The 17,360-nt window shown below is 39.5% G+C and overlaps 2 protein-coding genes across 3 annotated transcripts; both read right to left on the bottom strand.

Annotated features, from left to right (window-relative positions):
- Positions 1–1,352: 1,352 nt before the first annotated feature.
- On the bottom strand, positions 1,353–10,181 carry LOC108874902 (eukaryotic translation initiation factor 5A-1). Of its 2 annotated transcripts, XM_018663465.2 has the most exons (6): positions 9,749–10,181; positions 8,622–8,834; positions 7,305–7,479; positions 7,051–7,155; positions 5,798–5,929; positions 1,353–5,488 (listed from the first exon to the last, which is right to left on the bottom strand). In XM_018663465.2, exons 3-6 carry the CDS (start codon positions 7,464–7,466, stop codon positions 5,429–5,431), a joined length of 459 nt encoding a protein of 152 aa, XP_018518981.1. In that variant the 5' UTR covers positions 7,467–7,479; positions 8,622–8,834; positions 9,749–10,181; the 3' UTR covers positions 1,353–5,428. The 2 variants fall into 2 exon arrangements, with proteins under 2 accessions (XP_018518981.1, XP_050934211.1); XM_051078254.1 differs by lacking the exons at positions 8,622–8,834; positions 9,749–10,181 and adding an exon at positions 8,403–8,487.
- A 145-nt stretch (positions 10,182–10,326) lies between these two features.
- On the bottom strand, positions 10,327–17,336 carry slc2a2 (solute carrier family 2 member 2). The gene is made up of 13 exons (XM_018663462.2): positions 17,117–17,336; positions 16,903–16,988; positions 16,215–16,310; positions 15,230–15,438; positions 15,003–15,127; positions 14,786–14,901; positions 14,459–14,621; positions 13,792–13,898; positions 13,106–13,186; positions 12,692–12,796; positions 12,464–12,565; positions 11,656–11,859; positions 10,327–11,523 (listed from the first exon to the last, which is right to left on the bottom strand). The coding sequence occupies exons 2-13, from the start codon at positions 16,915–16,917 to the stop codon at positions 11,320–11,322; spliced, it is 1,527 nt and encodes a 508-aa protein (XP_018518978.1). The 5' UTR covers positions 16,918–16,988; positions 17,117–17,336; the 3' UTR covers positions 10,327–11,319.
- Positions 17,337–17,360: the final 24 nt, after the last annotated feature.

The following is a 17,360-nucleotide window of genomic DNA, read 5'->3' as shown; positions in this document are numbered from 1 at the left end:
ATGATGTGAAGTTACAAGAAAGAGTGGGAGGGAGAGAGGCAAGGTGGGTGGGTAAATAGGTAGGTGGGTCTGTTCAACATCAGACCAGAAAAATCTCAACTCTCAAAAGTGATGTTTGACTGCCATCTACTGAGCAGTTGTGGTAAACCTCCTTCAGCATAAATGATTACTGAAATGATACTTGGTGTGAAACTGGTTGGTGAATGTTCTTGCAACATAATGCCAGACATAGTAAGCTTTTTACTGTCAGTTAGAACAAATATATCAGCCCAAATATTTTCTGTTTTTTTAAAGTTAAATCTTTACAACACATCTTTAGCTGTGCTTTTGACATTTTATCTAAAAGCACAGGTAACTGAATAGTCTATAATAAGCTATACTCTTCCAGTAGCCACAAGGTCTCATTGATACCCCAAGATCTAATCTCCTCCTAAATCCACACTCTATCTATCTATCTATATCTATATCTATATCTATATCTATATCTATATATCTATATCTATATCTATCTATCTATCTATCTATCTATCTATCTATCTATATATATATATATATATATATATATATATATATATATATATATATATATATATATATATATATATATATATATATCTCATCCAAGTACATTTAAATTTCTGCCTCTTGTCATTCTGAGACATCTCATTGGATTTAGGGTCTTCATTTGAACAGGATGCATTGAACTAGAATTTACTGAGAACCTTGTTGAAGTGGACTGTGGAGCTGTGTCGCATTGAGGTCTGGCTAATGAAGAGCAGAAGGAGGTGGTAAAGAGTGAGGGTGCAGCTGGAGGTCACCAAATAATTAAGCTTCAAGACAGCAGGTGAGATGAACCATGGTTTTTAGGGTTTAAGTGAATAACAGGAACACTAAAGGAGGTACATATGTCTGAAGTGACAATGCATAATAAAGTAAGTATTCTAGTAAACATTTGGCACCAATGGAATTTAATATATATCCTGAGTAGTTTCCATAATGTGTTCTCAATAGATTCCTTTACAATAAGAGAACCTAATTCTTCACTATTTTGTCTGTAATATGTTTTACAATGTGTTCATTCTTTGTGTCCATCTGCTGGTATGTCAGCAACTAGAGCCACTATTGTAAAACCATGTAATAAAGTTTAAGGTGAACACCAAATCACCCTCATTGATTTGTTTAGCAAACACGTACAGTTCATTCTTGACTATTGACTATTGAAGTTACTGCAACTGGCTCTTGTGCATAACAGTGTAATTATTTTGTTGTTGGGCTAAACAAAAATAGAAACACTTTATTGTAATGTATTACACTGAGGCATCTGTCCTCTAAAAATAAGAGAAAACAACTGATTTATTTCTTGTAGCCAGTAACTTTATTTTGCCTACACAATAAAAACAGACAGTTGTGTTTTTTTAAGACAGCAGCCATACATTGGTTGGACTAGGGAGGAGAGAAGTCTTTTGTATCTTTATGTTCCAGAAGGTTCAAGGTCAGATTTCCCTGGAGGTTGTTCAGATCTGACATCGTAGGAAGTAAGAGACCTGTCACAACCTGGGGAAATAACCTTAACCCCCTTCCTCTGAACACACAAGGAACATACAGTATACAAGACTAACTCACCTATTCCCCGTTCTAAAGTAATACACTGTACCTGTATTCTAAACATACAAATTAACCACTGTTTCTTGAAAGAGTAATGAAGAAGCAGAGTTAAAGACAGAGAGAGAATGTAAAGCAGACGGTCTCCGATGAGGCGCCAGAGAGGACTATGGAAAAACAAACATTCTTCAACAGCAGAATAATTAAGACTTCTAAGACAAATGAATGAAAATAAAAACCATGCAAATAATCTCATTTATTATCCTCACTACTGACACTGTTAATAACACATCTCCTAACACTCCATTTGGAGCCCTGAGATAATCTGCCCTCGTGAAACTGATGTCAGTCATTTTGTATCCCTAGCAGACCCTGATCCAAGATCAGCTTGTGAGGCCAACGGGGACAGGGCCACCTCCCTTACAGTGTAAACATTTTCTCAAACGGAATCAGAGGTCAGTCCTGTTACCTGTCTCCACTTGAGAGACGCCTTTAAGACAGTTAAAAGGTAGAGGATCATTGACGTGTGGTAGTAATTAGTGCTACATATCAGAGGCCAGAGCAGCTGAGTAACTGAAGGGGACTAATGGTGAGAAAGTTGATTTTCCTGCATCTGACCTCAGTTACAGAAACATGTAACAGAGCACAAATATGGCTTAAGGAAGACTGTCATCTTCTGTTAGGGCTGTGGAAAAGGAGCGTGGTTATTTTAGCATAGAAACCTCATGCCATTACTATTAAAATTCACTACTGACTGGATATGAAGACGAGAATTATTTTTGAAAATCTACACATGCATTTCAGAAGGCAGTATACTAGAAACAAAATCTGGTTTTCGCAAGCATGATGGCATGCTTTCAACCAAAATAATGCAATGCCAAACAATGCCAAAGTGGGTGTTGGCTCACTGGGCAAACTAGCTTAACTCTTGTACAGCTTTGTTTACTCTCCCACCAAAAAAGTTCCTGCAATTTGCATATGAGTGGTTTTGCTTTCTCCACACATTCTTAAGGCTTGTTACTCCCAGAGAATGATAAAATCGGGTTGAGGTGCCGCAGGCTTAAATTTTAAGAGGACTTAAGGTTGTCTTGCATGAGCTCCCACTTACCATAGAATGATAATCAGCCAATTTATACAAAGTGGCCCGCAGGGTGCAACACAATCCAAGTTTCTACTACACTGCCTTTGAAGCATTCCATTCGCTAGTCAAATGTGTTTTGTTTTTTTTGTTTTTTTAAATCTCTTATTTGAAGAAATTAGTTATCAATATGAAATGGTACCATGTACCAGTACAATGACTACAGTCAAGTGGCTTCAACTTTTGCTCCTTGCAATCCAGAGTACTGCTGTTGTGCTGTTTTGTACAAGTGAAAATCTAGATGGCTAGGAGAAAAAGCCAGGGTTAGAAGCCACTGTTGTAATGCCACAGTTCCCAATATGATAGTATTCAGGGAAAACACCACACGCTGAGCAGGAATGGAATGACTAGAAACAAAGTTCATGCAGAACTAAACACAAAACAATACAACACCCAGTGGATTATTTTGGTGTCTTGACATAAGCAAAAAATACTTTAAGTGGACTGGACAAAAATAACAGACCGGCTGCCGTTGCACGAAGGACAACTTGAAAATGAAACAGAATCCTTCCAATGTCAATATTACAATCAGTGTGTTTACAAGCATCCTAATAAATGGAGAAACATCTGTCGGTCCTTCGATTTTCTCGACATCTGCTCTTCCAACTGACTTCAAACAAGCATTGCAGTGTCAACTGTGAAGTTTATTTGGATTAGCAGTTGTTGGGACCCTAACCCTCCATTTATTTTAAACTGCACTTGCTGTTACCAAAGTAGCATGGTTTACTCTGACGATGTCACTGATGACACTATCAAAGGTCACACTCCAGCTTGACAGGCTCTGCACTAATCTGATTATTGTTAACTGAGGTCATGTAAACAGGAAAAATCTGATTTCTTTAACCTGTTTACATTTAACTCAATTTCTATCCTTTATGAGAGCACAGGTTCTTGACTAAAACTTCTATATTGCTATAACAGAAGTGCAGAAGGTGGAAAGATTGTATAACTCATAATAGTGCATCCTTGTAGCAAAAATCCAAAGTCAGATTAAAACTAATACTAAAACAAACAGGTCTAAATGAGATAATTCCACAGCAGAACAGCAGGTTACTTATACATTTCTTAACACATGCACTCTTGAATAACTGCTTTTGTCACTAGAGTCTGTCCTCTCACTGCTCCATCAATCCTCAACACTCTGATCTGAAGACAGGAAAAACAGCCTGCAGTGCTTCAAATATACTGCTAATACACTTAAAATACACCACTCATTTTTAAGGTTATAGTAGGAGGTAGGGGAGAAAATTGACTACCTGCATGTAAATGCAAGTTCTGCAACCACATTAACGCAGTGCATGTAAACACATTCTGATTTTCTTGCTATTACTGATGTCTCCCAATGACTTTTTCATGTGTGTGGATGGAAACCTACAGAACAACCACCATTCCGCATGATTTTGTAGAAATTCATGTGAGCCACAATTTCTTATAGAGTACAAACTCAACACAATAACCCTTAAAATCCCATTTAACAGACCAACCACCCCCAAATTTACTTTCCACAACCACTTTAGCCCAACTCCCCCACCCACAACCTGGTAGCACTCATCTTTTCTGTTCTTGCGCACCAATGTATCCGATCACAACAGGACTTTGATAACCTGCAGCAGAACTACTGCCTAGGTTTAGCTACACCAGGTAAGACTTAAAATGGTTTCCCATTTCCACTATTGTGTGCCAAGAAGCGCCAACATCTTTAGCACTGTAATAATGCAAAATTTGTTTAATTATTGAAATTCAGCTTCAAGATAAAATTGTTTTAAGCCTATAATAGTAAATGTTTTCAGTGTTTTGTTCTTTCAAAAATCATTTTCTATACATTTGTCAGCTCATAAAGGCCTCAAGTGAAAGGAAAAAGTTTCATAGCATAGAAGAGGAAAATGGCCCCACCCAACCACCCCTGTCCAGGCCTGTTCAGCTTCAGAACAGCTGAGACAGCAGAGTTCCCTGCTAGGAAAGGCCTATCTTACTGAGACCTGGCTAGATGCAGTAGAAAGCTTGACACGAGATCTGCAACTGAGATGCAGAGTAAATTAAATTTTGTTGTTTGGGTTAGGTTATAAATTTGTAACTGCTATGCCATGTTTAAGTCAATTCTAAGTGTGCATGTGAATGCATATGTGTAAATTGTCAAAGGCAGAAAGGCATATTCAGGCTATCAATGATGCTAGGTTTTTTTTCCTCTGAATTGTGTACAAGTAGAGCTGGAGCTTGCTTAAGATGTGATGTCAATGGAGATAAAATCATTTAGGGGAGAATTTAGGTTAAACACAAGGTGCAGCATCCTCACTGTAAATGAGCCTTGGAGTACATGTTTGCAGCCAACTCAAAAACAAGAGTGATTTAAAAAGTAATGCACACAGAGAAAAAAAAAAGAATATTACCCATACTGTAAAAGGAATGTTATGAATTGCTGGAATACTATAAAGAATTTTTGGAATGAAATAAGTACCATTTGCAAAGTTAAGCTGTGATGACTACGGGTGGATAACTTCACTGACTGAAGAGAATGCCAGTCAGCCCTGAGCCTGAGGTACAGTTGAAGAAGCTGAGCCAGTCCAGTTTCCCGATTTCACTTGACCAGCAGGGAAACTGGTGGAGATGTGGGGTGAAGGCCAGTAGCTTTGGTGAGGCTTAAACCATAATGGATGATAAGAATGTGAGGTCTCCACTTCTGTCCTGGACTTAAGTCAAGACCTTGGTGCCAACTACATGCTCTTCATCTAAAGCTTTCATCACAGTGACCTGAAAGGGGAAGGTAAATGTAAGACCTGAGACCAGCTGTCCCACATTACTTTGGTTTTTATGCAGAGTAATAGACCCTTTATTCTACCTTAACACAGTACAGCAGTCCACGACAGTAAGCACAAAACCACAAATGAAAAAACTGATGGTCTCTGAATAATTCATAAAGCTGCATGAAGTCAACTGTTTGATGCTTGTGCATTGTCAAGTGCAGCTCTGGGACACTGTCAAAGTTTATGTAAATATCAGTGAACACAACTAAACTGTATAACTGCATGGTCATGGTCACCTCAGGCCACAGAAACTCACCACAAACTGTTCTCCATTGCTGAACTTTTTCTCAATTTCTTTACCCAGGTCACCATCTGGCACTTTAAGATCCTCTCTGGTTTCTCCGCTGTCATCCAATAGGCCGATATAACCATCTGAGACATCAATTACCTAAATATGCAGGAACAAAAAAAAAGTATTGCAAACATTAACAAAGTCATCTTAAAAAATATATGAAAAAAGCAGCACTAACAAGTAATGGTAGTGGTAGTATAGTGCCAGTCAATCTAATCCTAAGGTGCAGTGTCATTCCAATGGGGCAATGCAGCAAAAGCTCCATCTCCTTTAGAGTTAAACCTGGCCTCTGGGACAACTAAACAGAATGCAGCAGACCTGAGAGTCACTTAGGGTTATCGATGGAAATAATGAAAATCTGATTGATAGGAGAAGGACAGCAACATAAAGAAAGATGTAAGAAAGACCAATGCCTTTACTTTGTGACTTTTGTTCTAAATCAGTGCTGCTTTACATACCAGCACAAGTTCACATTTAAGCTTCCTCACATGCGTCACTGCAACACAAAGCACTTTTAAAAAGCTTAATATTTATAACACAGAGGTTCATCAATGAACAGCTAGTGTTTTGAACAGTATGTAATTCTAAATCAAGATGAAAGCCTTCACAAAAGCATGACACAATTTGATTAAAATTTTGTCCTGTGTAATCATAGTGGGTGTTGCAGAAGTACACTAAGGAAAAATGTTGCTTGCAAGAATCTTTGGATAAGGAAAAACAATCAAGTAGTGACAAGAGCAAAAATTCAATTGAACAAAACTGACCCAAAAAGCTAAACCTGCCTTTCTACTTATATACAACCCATCATTTTCTTGTGCTTTTAGAGTTTCTGTCCCAAGAGGCCTCCAATCAGGGAAGAAGAGACTGCTTGTTGGCCAAGTCAAAACCTGTTCAACCAGTTTAAAACCTGTATATCCTTTTACAGCTACTGAAGAGACAGCTCAGCTCTGACATGTGACACACCCATTTAGCAAATGAGAGAGCATTTCTTTTCTCACATCACATTTTTTCACTGGGATAGGGTTAAATAAAACCCAAAGCATGGGAAATGGATGCACTGGTGGTGTAAACAAATGCCACCTAATATTGGCCAGGAAAATTACTGTCTTCCAGTACCAGCTTGTTTCAACTGACACAATATCCAGTATTCAATATGAATGCTGCATACCCCTCAGAGTCCCTAAGTTACACCAAGAGCTCCAACAGGTGCATCTTACCTGGTAGTCTTTCCTTGTTACATTTGGGACATTCATGTTGTGGGTGGATGGGCAAATATCTTCATACTTCTTCTGAGTAAAAATGTCAAGTCCAACAAGGTGAACCTGAGAAAATGCCATAATTGATTAGATCTGGCCTCAGGCCAAGTAAGCATGGGGGCGGGGGGGTGCACATGTAAAATTGGGAAACATTTGACTAAATCAGAAAAGTGCCTTGAGCTCTGCATTCCAGAGGATGCACAAGGTGCTCTTACCTTGGCATGCCCATGCTTGCCAGTCTTAGAGGTAGACATGTCAACGATCTTACAGGGACGTCCTTTCAGCATGACATAGCCATTCTTCCTCAGTGCTGAGCACTGCATGGGGAATGTTGACGAAGCCCCAGACTCCGCAACAGTGAAATCATCATCCGCCATGATTGGAAATGGGCTGTTATATCCAGAGAACACAAGAACAAAAATAAAATGTAACTGACAGTAGTATTTACTTATTAGGGTGAACGTGATATAAAGAACCAAAACCACAAATTACAAGAGGAATAATCTAAGACCTTTGTAGTCAGCTGGCAAGCACAGATTTGTAACACTTATAAATAACAACTATAAACACTGAACTATGACTACACCCAAGACCAGTTTACACTCCCCAAGAGCTGTCAGAAATGGGCTGGTGCTGAGCACACTGTATCCTAAAGAAACTGCGCTTACGTGGTCACGTTCAATCTTTTTTTCCTTATAGGAAGTCGACAGTGGTTGGGCCGTAAGTGCTCAAAAATCAATGACCCAAAATCAGACAGATGTCAACTCCAAGTTGATACCAGTGTCACTTAGTGCTTTACTGCACAGTATTCGATGTTTAGATGCAACTTTCCGAGATAACGTTGATACTTTTCAAGATTAACGACCCAGTGTTTCTCCTATTTCTGTCATTCCACACCCTTGTGTACAAACAATTATCCAAGGCGGTGCGACCATATATCGCTGACCATCTATCTAGAAAAGCTAACAGCTGACGGTCATCGCTAATAGCTCTTATGTGCTTGTAGACTATGTTGCTGTCTTTTACACACTGCCCAGAGAAAAATGCTAACGAGTTAAAGATGTTAGCTGCCTTATTAATTCATTACCTTCAGAAAGTACCCCAAACAATGGCTCAAGTTAGCGTTACAATAGCTAAGCAGCTTAGGTTAGAAAGCTAGCAAACACCCTGAACTAGCTTTGTTACGTGGCAGCTGGGCCAGATGAGCACCTTTAAAACACTCAGCTAGCTTTAGGTTCAACCTCGTGTATTTTCTATCACCATCAGCTAAGTTAGCTTGAAAACACGACCCACACCCATTGACGCCGACTTACGATACTGTTGCTAATGTTAGCTAAGGCGGTGTGCTAACTTCTTTCAATCGTTCACCGAACATTTTCTCACTACTTGCAAGTTACTGATTAACTACCGGGATGACAAATCCCTCCCAGTGTTACACACTGATTAAGGCGTTACTGCACCGCAAAACAATGGCTTTCTTGACGTTAGAAGTTAACCAAAATGTTACTTATAAACCCCAGCGTTTAGCTTACCTTGTGTCTTGCTTACACCAAAAAGGGAAAGTCACTTCGCATGCGTAGAGCTTTTGTACCGCAGGAGGAGCAGAGAGGGCAGGTACAGGCTCCGGTGACAGAGGTGCGGGAGGGGGGCGTTGCTCACAGAAACGTCGGAACGGTGCAGTGCAGCGCCTGTCAGGATGGGACGTCCGCACCGCCACGCATACCTGTGCACAACCATCCGGTGGGCTACAACACCAAGACAAACAGTCTTTGTTAACTTGTAATCATGCAAGTGAGTTATTCAGCTTAATAGTGATGGCAAAATAGGCAGGTGAGTATTCAGTTACAGTGGTGGAAAGCAACTAAAGCATTTACTTAAGTAGCCTGTTGTACTTGAATAAAATCTTGAGGTAGGTACTGAGAAGTTTTTTTATAACAGTGCTCATTTTTAGAGACTCCAATTTGTAACTTGTCATGATACCTTCATTATTAGTTTGCCCATCTTTGAAATGCCATATAGTCTAACACAGTTGGATAAACTCATCTGGTTTTAAATTAATGCATTCATTTTACTCTGAGCAGAACGCATAGGAAGAAGACTGTTCATTTTCATTCACAAAGTTCAGTTTTTCTTTTTATATGCACCATCAGAACACAAAACAGCTACTAAGTGTAGTGGAAAAACTGAAAATACAGAGGTTATTTACAGTACTATATAAGATAATCCTTTATTATTCCCACAATGGGGAAATTTACAATTTATATTGGCTCTATAGTGCTTGTAATGAGAAATCTGTAAGATAACTATCATGGCTGTAACTTAAGAGACGCTCGTTTTTACTGTTGAACAGTGAACAAAAGCACTGCAAGTTTCCCTGTGTTTCCAGGTGTGTGTTAACTCATGACTGTTTAGCTCAAAGCAAAAATGCAGTGTTTGTTGGGAAGGGCTGAAACAGCCAACTTGTAATAAGTCTAAAATTAGCCCCCAGCACCTATTGCTGGGGGCTGTATGGGAGGGACTGTGTCTTTGGGTGACTAGACTTGTCTGGAAACATAGCAAATTTCCAATGAAAGTTGGACCTAAATACAGACTTCAAGGCAGACAGGTTTAGTGATGATAATTTAATAACAAAAAAAAAAAAAAAAAAGAGCAGGCTTACAAGCAGATGAAGAGAACAGGAGGAACACTGGTAGGCCAAAACACATGCTGGAGTCAGAAACACTAGAAAAACTCAAAACACAGTAGAAGCAGGAACTCACACAGGTGAAATCCAAAAGCAGACACTTGCAGTAACTCAAGGAAATAGAGACAAAGACAAAACTGACAGAGACAGACACTTATATATAGAGTCCAGGTTGATTATGGGATGAAGTACAGGCGGTGAAAGACCAGGTGGCTGCAGGGCTGATTGGCGAAGTGGGAACAGGTGAGGGGGTGAAATGCTGCAGGGAAAAAACACACACAAGGACAGGAAGCAAAATCATAATGGACACAACAAGGAAAGTAATTTCAAAATAAAACCGTAAGTAACTAAAAATCCAGGGAGTCTCACAGGGGCAGATCATGATATACCTGTCTGCTCTCTGCTCTCTCTGATTGGTGTTTGTGTGGATAAAAGTGGTAAAAGATACTGGCTATAAAGGATGCCTTAAAACTAGTGCTGTCTTAATGGAGAAAACAGGTTTAGCTTCCAAATTAGTTCTGAAAGGTGGTCACAAAATCATGTTCATACATGTGTTCAGATTACGCTCAGACTCAGATTTATTGTGACCAAAAAAACAAACAACAACAAAACACATGCACATTCATGATCAAACACTGAGTGAAGCAAACAACAAACCAACAAACAAAATACATTTCTAGGTGAAGGGGGACCTATGATTTTATTGTAAGAGAGAGAATAGTGATGTAATTCTGCACTTCTTGTTTTTCAATGCATCTTAGTGGTAAACCAGCAGTAACTTAAGTGCAGTTGCCAACAGCTTCTACAATGTAACCCAACTCTGCATTTGTCTGTGGGTTTGTCACTGACAGAAGAAGTATCTGACAACATTATGGATATGATTTCTACAGAAATAGACCTTTTTATTAAAGAGTAAGATCCTTTTCTAAAATCAGAAACACTGCTTTACATTGCTACCAGACCCCACTGACAAAACAGTAATTTTACCTCGCTAAACACGGGAGCTGCTGAAATGCCGTTGTCTTGATCAGATAGTTAGTTTGTATTATTGTGTGACTCTCCGTGGTGGAAGGAGTACTCAGATCCTTTACATAAGTACCACACAATAACAAATAAACTAACTGATCTAGGCAGTGGTATTCGAGCAGCTCCTGTGTCCTGTGAGGTAAAATTACTGTTTTTGTCAGTGGAGTCTGGTTAAATGTAAAGGATCTTACTCTTCGATAAAAAGGTTAACCCGTAGGTTCAACAATACAAGCAACACCTTTTTATTTACACAAAGTGAAATGAACTATAATACTGCAATAAAACTTTACTTTTTTATATGTAAGCACCACTGTATATAACAGCAACATGATGATGATGATGTCACTAGACTGGTGATTTTTGTGTAGCTCTCATATGAACATTCTGAAAAAATGGAATGTTTTCGTGTGTAAACGACCTTAGGTTAGTCCTTCATTCACCAAGAAATCATTGTAATACTACAAGGATAACAGGTTACAGACACATACAAATAGACAACAAAACACACTCAGTTGTTGGTTTTAAGCATCTGTGGATGTTTTGAGCTGCTGCAGTTCAGTATCGTCTTTGGGGCTCTGTGCCTGCTTTTTCCTTCCCTTCTGGAAAACAGCAGCAATCTCCTCAAAGGTTTTGCCCTTGGTCTCAGGGACCCGAAGATAAGCAAACACAGTGAAACCGAGAAGCAGCGCAGCAAACAGGATGAACACATAACAATCCAGCCAAGCCTGGTAAAAGAAAAGGATTTAATTAAAAAGACAAGTCAGGAGGGACAATGTGTTTTTAATTTTGTGTAAATGAAGCAAAGACACATCAGGCCACCTGCATTTGAAGTTTACAGTGTGTCCTTTTCTGCCTACCTGTATATACTGAAAGGTCATGCCAATGATGAAATTGCTGGTCCAGTTGCAGCAGCCAGCGAGAGCGATGGCCGCAGGCCGAGGTCCCTGGCTGAAAAGTTCAGCCACTATGAACCACGGAATAGGGCCAGGACCAATTTCAAAGAAACTCACAAAGAGGAAGATCGCTGACATGCTGATGTAGCTCATCCAGGAGTATTCATACTGGAGGGAAGAGTACATCAGTCAAGAGAAAGAAAGAGAAAGGTTTCCTGGTTACTTAAAAATGCTGCTTGAGAAAGAGTGCTATTTGTTTCATTACATTAAAGTATAACAGGTTTTTGAGGTGATATTAAACAAGTTTGCCACTACTCATAATATGGGTTTCCGGATCTCAAATGCATAGGACCTGTGAATGCAAGCAACACAGCTTGATAAACAGTTTACTTATGGAGGTGGGGTATTGTATACTTTGCTCTGTTTACATTTTCTGCATTTATTTATCAAGAAGTTGCAGCGAAAGTAACATCTTCTGCAACAAATGTCATTCCTAACAAATATTTGGAGTTTAAGAGGACGTCTGCAGTGATCAGCACCATACATGATCAAAGCATGCTCAGATAAAAAGTTCTCAGAGAGATGAAAAAAGTTGTGGTGCACGATGACAGCTGAACTATACCCATCAGCTGATGAAGATCATGGGATGCAGTTAAAAACATCCTGAAATAGCCAGTAAGCGAATCTTGAGTTAATTTTTATTTTTTTGTCAAACTTTGACGCTCATATTGAAAACTTATATAGTATAGTTCTGACACCTGATTGAACAAACCTGGAATTTGAGGCCCACTGTCATGGCAATTGCACAGCAGCACATCCCTCCCAGACCAATGAGAGTCAGAGTACGCCTGCCAGCCTTGTCCACCAGTGCAACCTAGAGCACACAGTACACTGTTTATATCTGTGTGTAGTCAAAATAAGAGAATACCAACACATGAATGTATAACAGCCATATATGTGTGTGCATGTATGTATATTTTGCATCTTTGTAGCTACTCACAGACACCAGAGTGAAGACTGTGTTAATGACCCCAACTCCTATAGTGGCGTAGACTGGCTGAGCAACACCGGCCCGAGAGAAGATACTCGTAGAGTAATAAAAGATCTTGAAAACAGAATAAGGTTAAGTTTTCCATCATTATCAAGTCAAATATAAAGGAACAATGTTTTTGCTTTGCGTATGGAGAATGGAACATCCCATGTGCCATACATTTCAATGGACATATAAATCTTCTGTTTTCTTTTACTGAAGAAGTCAAGCATTTAGCCATTTTGCCCTACTTACTGCTGATGCTTTGACAATAAAACCATGACATAACATAATGACATGACATAATTCTAATCTAAGTCACAATGATCAGTAAACTGAATGAGAGACAGGAAAAGGCAGAGTTTAAATGAATTCTCCACTCACTGCATTGATGCCAGACAACTGTTGAGAGAGGTGCATCATGAGGGCAACAAACAGCTGCTGTCTGTACACAGAGGAGCGGATCTACAAGAGAATACAGAAAAGCAAAAGCAAAATAAAGTACAAATCTAGAATGCATGAAATATTTATTAAACAAGATGTTGCTGTCCTATCTCTCCTGTCCTTAAGTTTTATTTCAGAAAAATGAAGTATTGCAATAAGAGTGTAGCAACTAGAGTATGCACACAATTTCAAACAGCAACATGTTTCATTGTCTGCTGTTACACATTAAACATTTATTTGTTTCAAGACTGCAGACGGTGTTTAGTAGGCTGTGTCAATTTTGATAGCCTTTAAAACTAAACAAATTATTATATCACTCAGCTAACTAATGATTTAACATTGACTATCGCTGAGTCATTACATGAGATCATCAGTGCACTGTGGTTGCTGATTAATTTGAACAGTTCAGAGGGTGTCTGTGTCCGCCCTGAGGAGGAAAGTTATACTGCACTTACCATGACTTCTCATGATAACTGTTATAGTGTAATGAGTGTTTTGGTAGCTTGGGGAATTGAATATAATTAACAAATTTATTTTAAAATAAAAATCTGCCATTTTCTTCAACATTTGAAGTAAAAGATAGTTGTAACATATATCTCAACCGACCTGCTTGTATACAGACCTACCAAAGAAAGGATAGAGACCCTGGCCTCCTTGTCTGCTTCCTCTTTCTCCCTTCGCATCTCCTCCAGATCAGAAGTTGCATCATACCGCCCCTTTAGACGATACAGACCTGCAACAAAACAGAGAGTGATTACCAGAGTAAAAATGACTTGTCTGCAGTGGTTTTCAGACTCTTTTCTATAATTCCATATTCTGGGAAATACATGTATTTGCTTTGTTACTGGAGTTAGACAAAAAACAAAAAAAACAAAAATGAATTGGATCTTGGATCTGTCCTGACATAACAAACCTGCCGTCCAGCACCTCTAAGCTTACTAAACACATTATAGAAATTATATACATTAAAGAAATAGACTGGCACATAAACAACAGATTTACATGTTTACATTTAGTTTTTCCACAGATTAAAGAAATTAGACGTGTTGTGAGCTGTGCTAAGTTAACTGGCTGCAGCCTTATATTTAGCAGACAGACACGACAGTGGTATCAATACTCTCATGTAACTCTGTGTAAAAGAGCAAATAATTCTTAAAATGTTGAACTATGGCTTTGAGGTCTCCTGTGTAGTATTCTGTATCTTTCTGAATAACTGAGTGTATAGTGTTTGAATAAGAGAGCACTGGAGAGAGAAAAATGATGGCATAGAGAGTTGCTCTGTGTAATTCTTACTTTTTTTAGCCTCTTGATCCTTGCCCAGTTGAATATAAAGGTACCGCGGGCTCTCAGGGCACAGAGGTAACAGAAGGGATTGTAATACTGCTGGAGCTCCAGACAGACCAAGTAACAGGGGCCACATATCATCGTTACCAAGCACAAAGTCCAAGCCTATCACCTACGTGCACACACACACACACACACATACACACACACACACACACACACACACACACACACACACACTTACAATTTAAGTTATATGTGTGGTGTGTTGTCAAGCAAATATGCTACTGTGCATGTGTGTGCGTGTGTCTGTGTGTTTATTTGAGAGCACCTCACCTGGCTGATTAGGATGCCAGTGACAATAGCCAGCTGGTGTAATGTTCCCAGAGCCCCTCTGTAAGCCTTGGGTGCAATCTCTCCAATGTACATTGGCACCAGTCCAGATGTCAACCCTGAAACACACTTATCATGAGCTAGCTGACTTTTAACAAACATTCACAGACACATGACAATACATCTATTCACTGGAGGTTAAACATATGCTTTGCTGTACCGCAGTAAAAACCCATAACAGCACGGCCTGAGATGACCATTATATGAGGTTTCCACATCTTGCAAAAACCCATCAGCAGTCCACCAGCTATAGCCAGAACATTGACCATTAACATGCCTTTTACCCTGCAAGACAGATGGAGATATGCTATTATTTTTTCCTCAGGTATTAATTTTCTTCATTCTTTCATTACTGCATAATTTTTATGTTATCCTTCCATTACTCACCTCCCTTTCAGGTCTCCCACAAATCCCACCAGGAAGGAGGATAACATGCCACCAATGGAGAAGATTGCCACCGACAATGACCAGTACATGACCACAGCAGGGTTATGTGCCACGTCTGGTAACTCCTCTTCTTCTGTGCTGTTTTCTGGAGGGACAGCGTTCCTCTCTGACCAGACCCCCAGGGAGCGGCCATAATGCTTTTGAATGACCTATAACGCAGACATGTTTACTGATCATTACAGCTGAGCACTGAGAGACAGACCAAAAGGTAATCACTGTACACCCACATAAATGGATCCATTCTGCTAAAATCTCATTTACAAGTTATTCATTATGCAACATTACATTACACCTCACACTCTGCATCTACTAAGCTGGTTTGACATATTTGTCAAGCAAACAGATCTCAACGTCAATACCCTCAAAGCTTGGGTGATGCACTTTACTGCAACAACCCCCAGCACCAGTTTTAATAAATACTGAGCCAGTTTCACACATTTAGACAGCCTGAGCCATGGCTCAGTGAAAAAACATCTGATTTGCATCTGCTGTATGATTTCTTTCCTGGCCGTGTACACATAAGGCCTGAACTTAAATTGGCAAATTCTAGGACAGACATGGCCGTCAACAGAAAGGAAGTCCATCTTTTGCCTGCCAGGACATTCTAATCCATACTGGGGCCAATGAAGGCACACCTCAGCAACAGTGCTCTTCTCTATAAGGAGGATCTAGTCTGCAGGGGGCAGTAAAACAGTCCAGTGCCATCTGACCAGAAAACTGGACAGGAGGATGACTTCATCAGGGTTATCCATGGTGAGCATAGCGCTGTCTTTTGGCAGGCAATGAAAAATGTGCCAACACTGCCAGGAAGACGACACAAGAAAACCCGGAAAAAAATGGATTGGAGGAAAACTTGTTTTTCTAAACACTCAGAAAGGGAAAGTCTGTTCCTTGGGAGAGAAGCATGTGTTAAAGAAAAGCCTACCTGTTGTGGTGCGTTGATGACTCCAAGACTGTAACCATATTGCAGGGACCCCAGTGCTGCTGTGAACACAGCCAGAGCCAGCGTACCTGTTAGCTGCTGCAGGGGTGAAAGGTAATTGATCGGATAAAGACACACACACACACACACACACACACCACACACACACACACACACACACACACACGTGAATGCATGAACAAACATGCAATTTAACATGCATATGTACACAAGCAAGGACATGAGTGTGTAAAGAATCACTCAGCTCTACTCACATAGTACAATAACAGATTAAAGTGCACATAGAGATTCAGAAAAATACTTTATCCACATTATCAATGGATTTATTACTGCTTGGCGGACTAGTGTAAGAATGATTACGTAAAGAAGTTACATAAGAGTGTTTAATAAATGAAACATTTTGTGTGCTATAAATATGTTTGGACTAATAACTTAGAAATTAATTCATGACAATCTGCTATGCAAAATGACAATGCAAATACATAACACACTAATCAATAAAAACCTCTCAGCAACTCTGAGTGCTTAAAGTTTCATATCAATTTTTGTGCAGCTACATAGTGAGCACAGAGAAGCAAATATTCCAAACATGATTTAGAATGAAAGGGTAGCATATTTGACCATTTTATGAAATAAATGTACAGAATGTATTTGTCAAGAATCACCTTACCTTTCCTGAGTCCATGGTGGGTTCAGAGTGTCAGGAGGCTGGTAATGATCAATGGACTGCATGCGCGATCACGCTGTGTCCACTCACTAATCGACAGACACATGCATGCCCACACGAACATGGATAACACACACACACACACACACACATATCAACACTTACACATCTCTTACACATAAATGAAGTCTTGTCCATCCTCTAGATGTAAACATACCATTCAGTCCTGTTGGGAGGAAGCAATAAAATTATAGTCTTGGTGACCAAACATTTAAACAGCCTACAATCTATTTGTGGAAAACTCTGGTTTCAGGATGTTATGTGTGGTGCTCCATGCTGGTACATTATGGACAGTGATATACTCTATATTGCAGTTCATAATGGAATCCAGAATTACTGCTAACTGGTACACCCTGCTGCTCAGATTCACAGTTGAAAGTTGCGTTCTTTGATAGTATTAA

The sequence above is a fragment of the Lates calcarifer genome, linkage group LG19, assembly GCF_001640805.2.
Source record: "Lates calcarifer isolate ASB-BC8 linkage group LG19, TLL_Latcal_v3, whole genome shotgun sequence".
Lineage (NCBI taxonomy): Eukaryota > Metazoa > Chordata > Actinopteri > Centropomidae > Lates > Lates calcarifer.
Note: the sequence above shows the minus strand (reverse complement) of the source record. Positions and strands in the feature narration are given on the sequence as shown.

Excerpts from the sequence above, each read along its gene's own strand:
- LOC108874902 (XM_018663465.2), bottom strand. The coding sequence starts at position 7,466 with ATGGCGGATGATGATTTCACTGTTGCGGAGTCTGGGGCTTCGTCAACA. Across the intron at positions 5,930-7,050 it reads TAACAAGGAAAGACTACCAG|GTAATTGATGTCTCAGATGG; the intron begins GTAAGATGCACC and ends CTGCATATTTAG. Across the intron at positions 5,489-5,797 it reads GCAATGGAGAACAGTTTGTG|GTCACTGTGATGAAAGCTTT; the intron begins GTGAGTTTCTGT and ends TTCCCCTTTCAG.
- slc2a2 (XM_018663462.2), bottom strand. Across the intron at positions 15,439-16,214 it reads TCATCAACGCACCACAACAG|GTCATTCAAAAGCATTATGG; the intron begins GTAGGCTTTTCT and ends TCTGCGTTATAG. Across the intron at positions 14,902-15,002 it reads TGTTATGGGTTTTTACTGCG|GGTTGACATCTGGACTGGTG; the intron begins GTACAGCAAAGC and ends AGTGTGTTTCAG.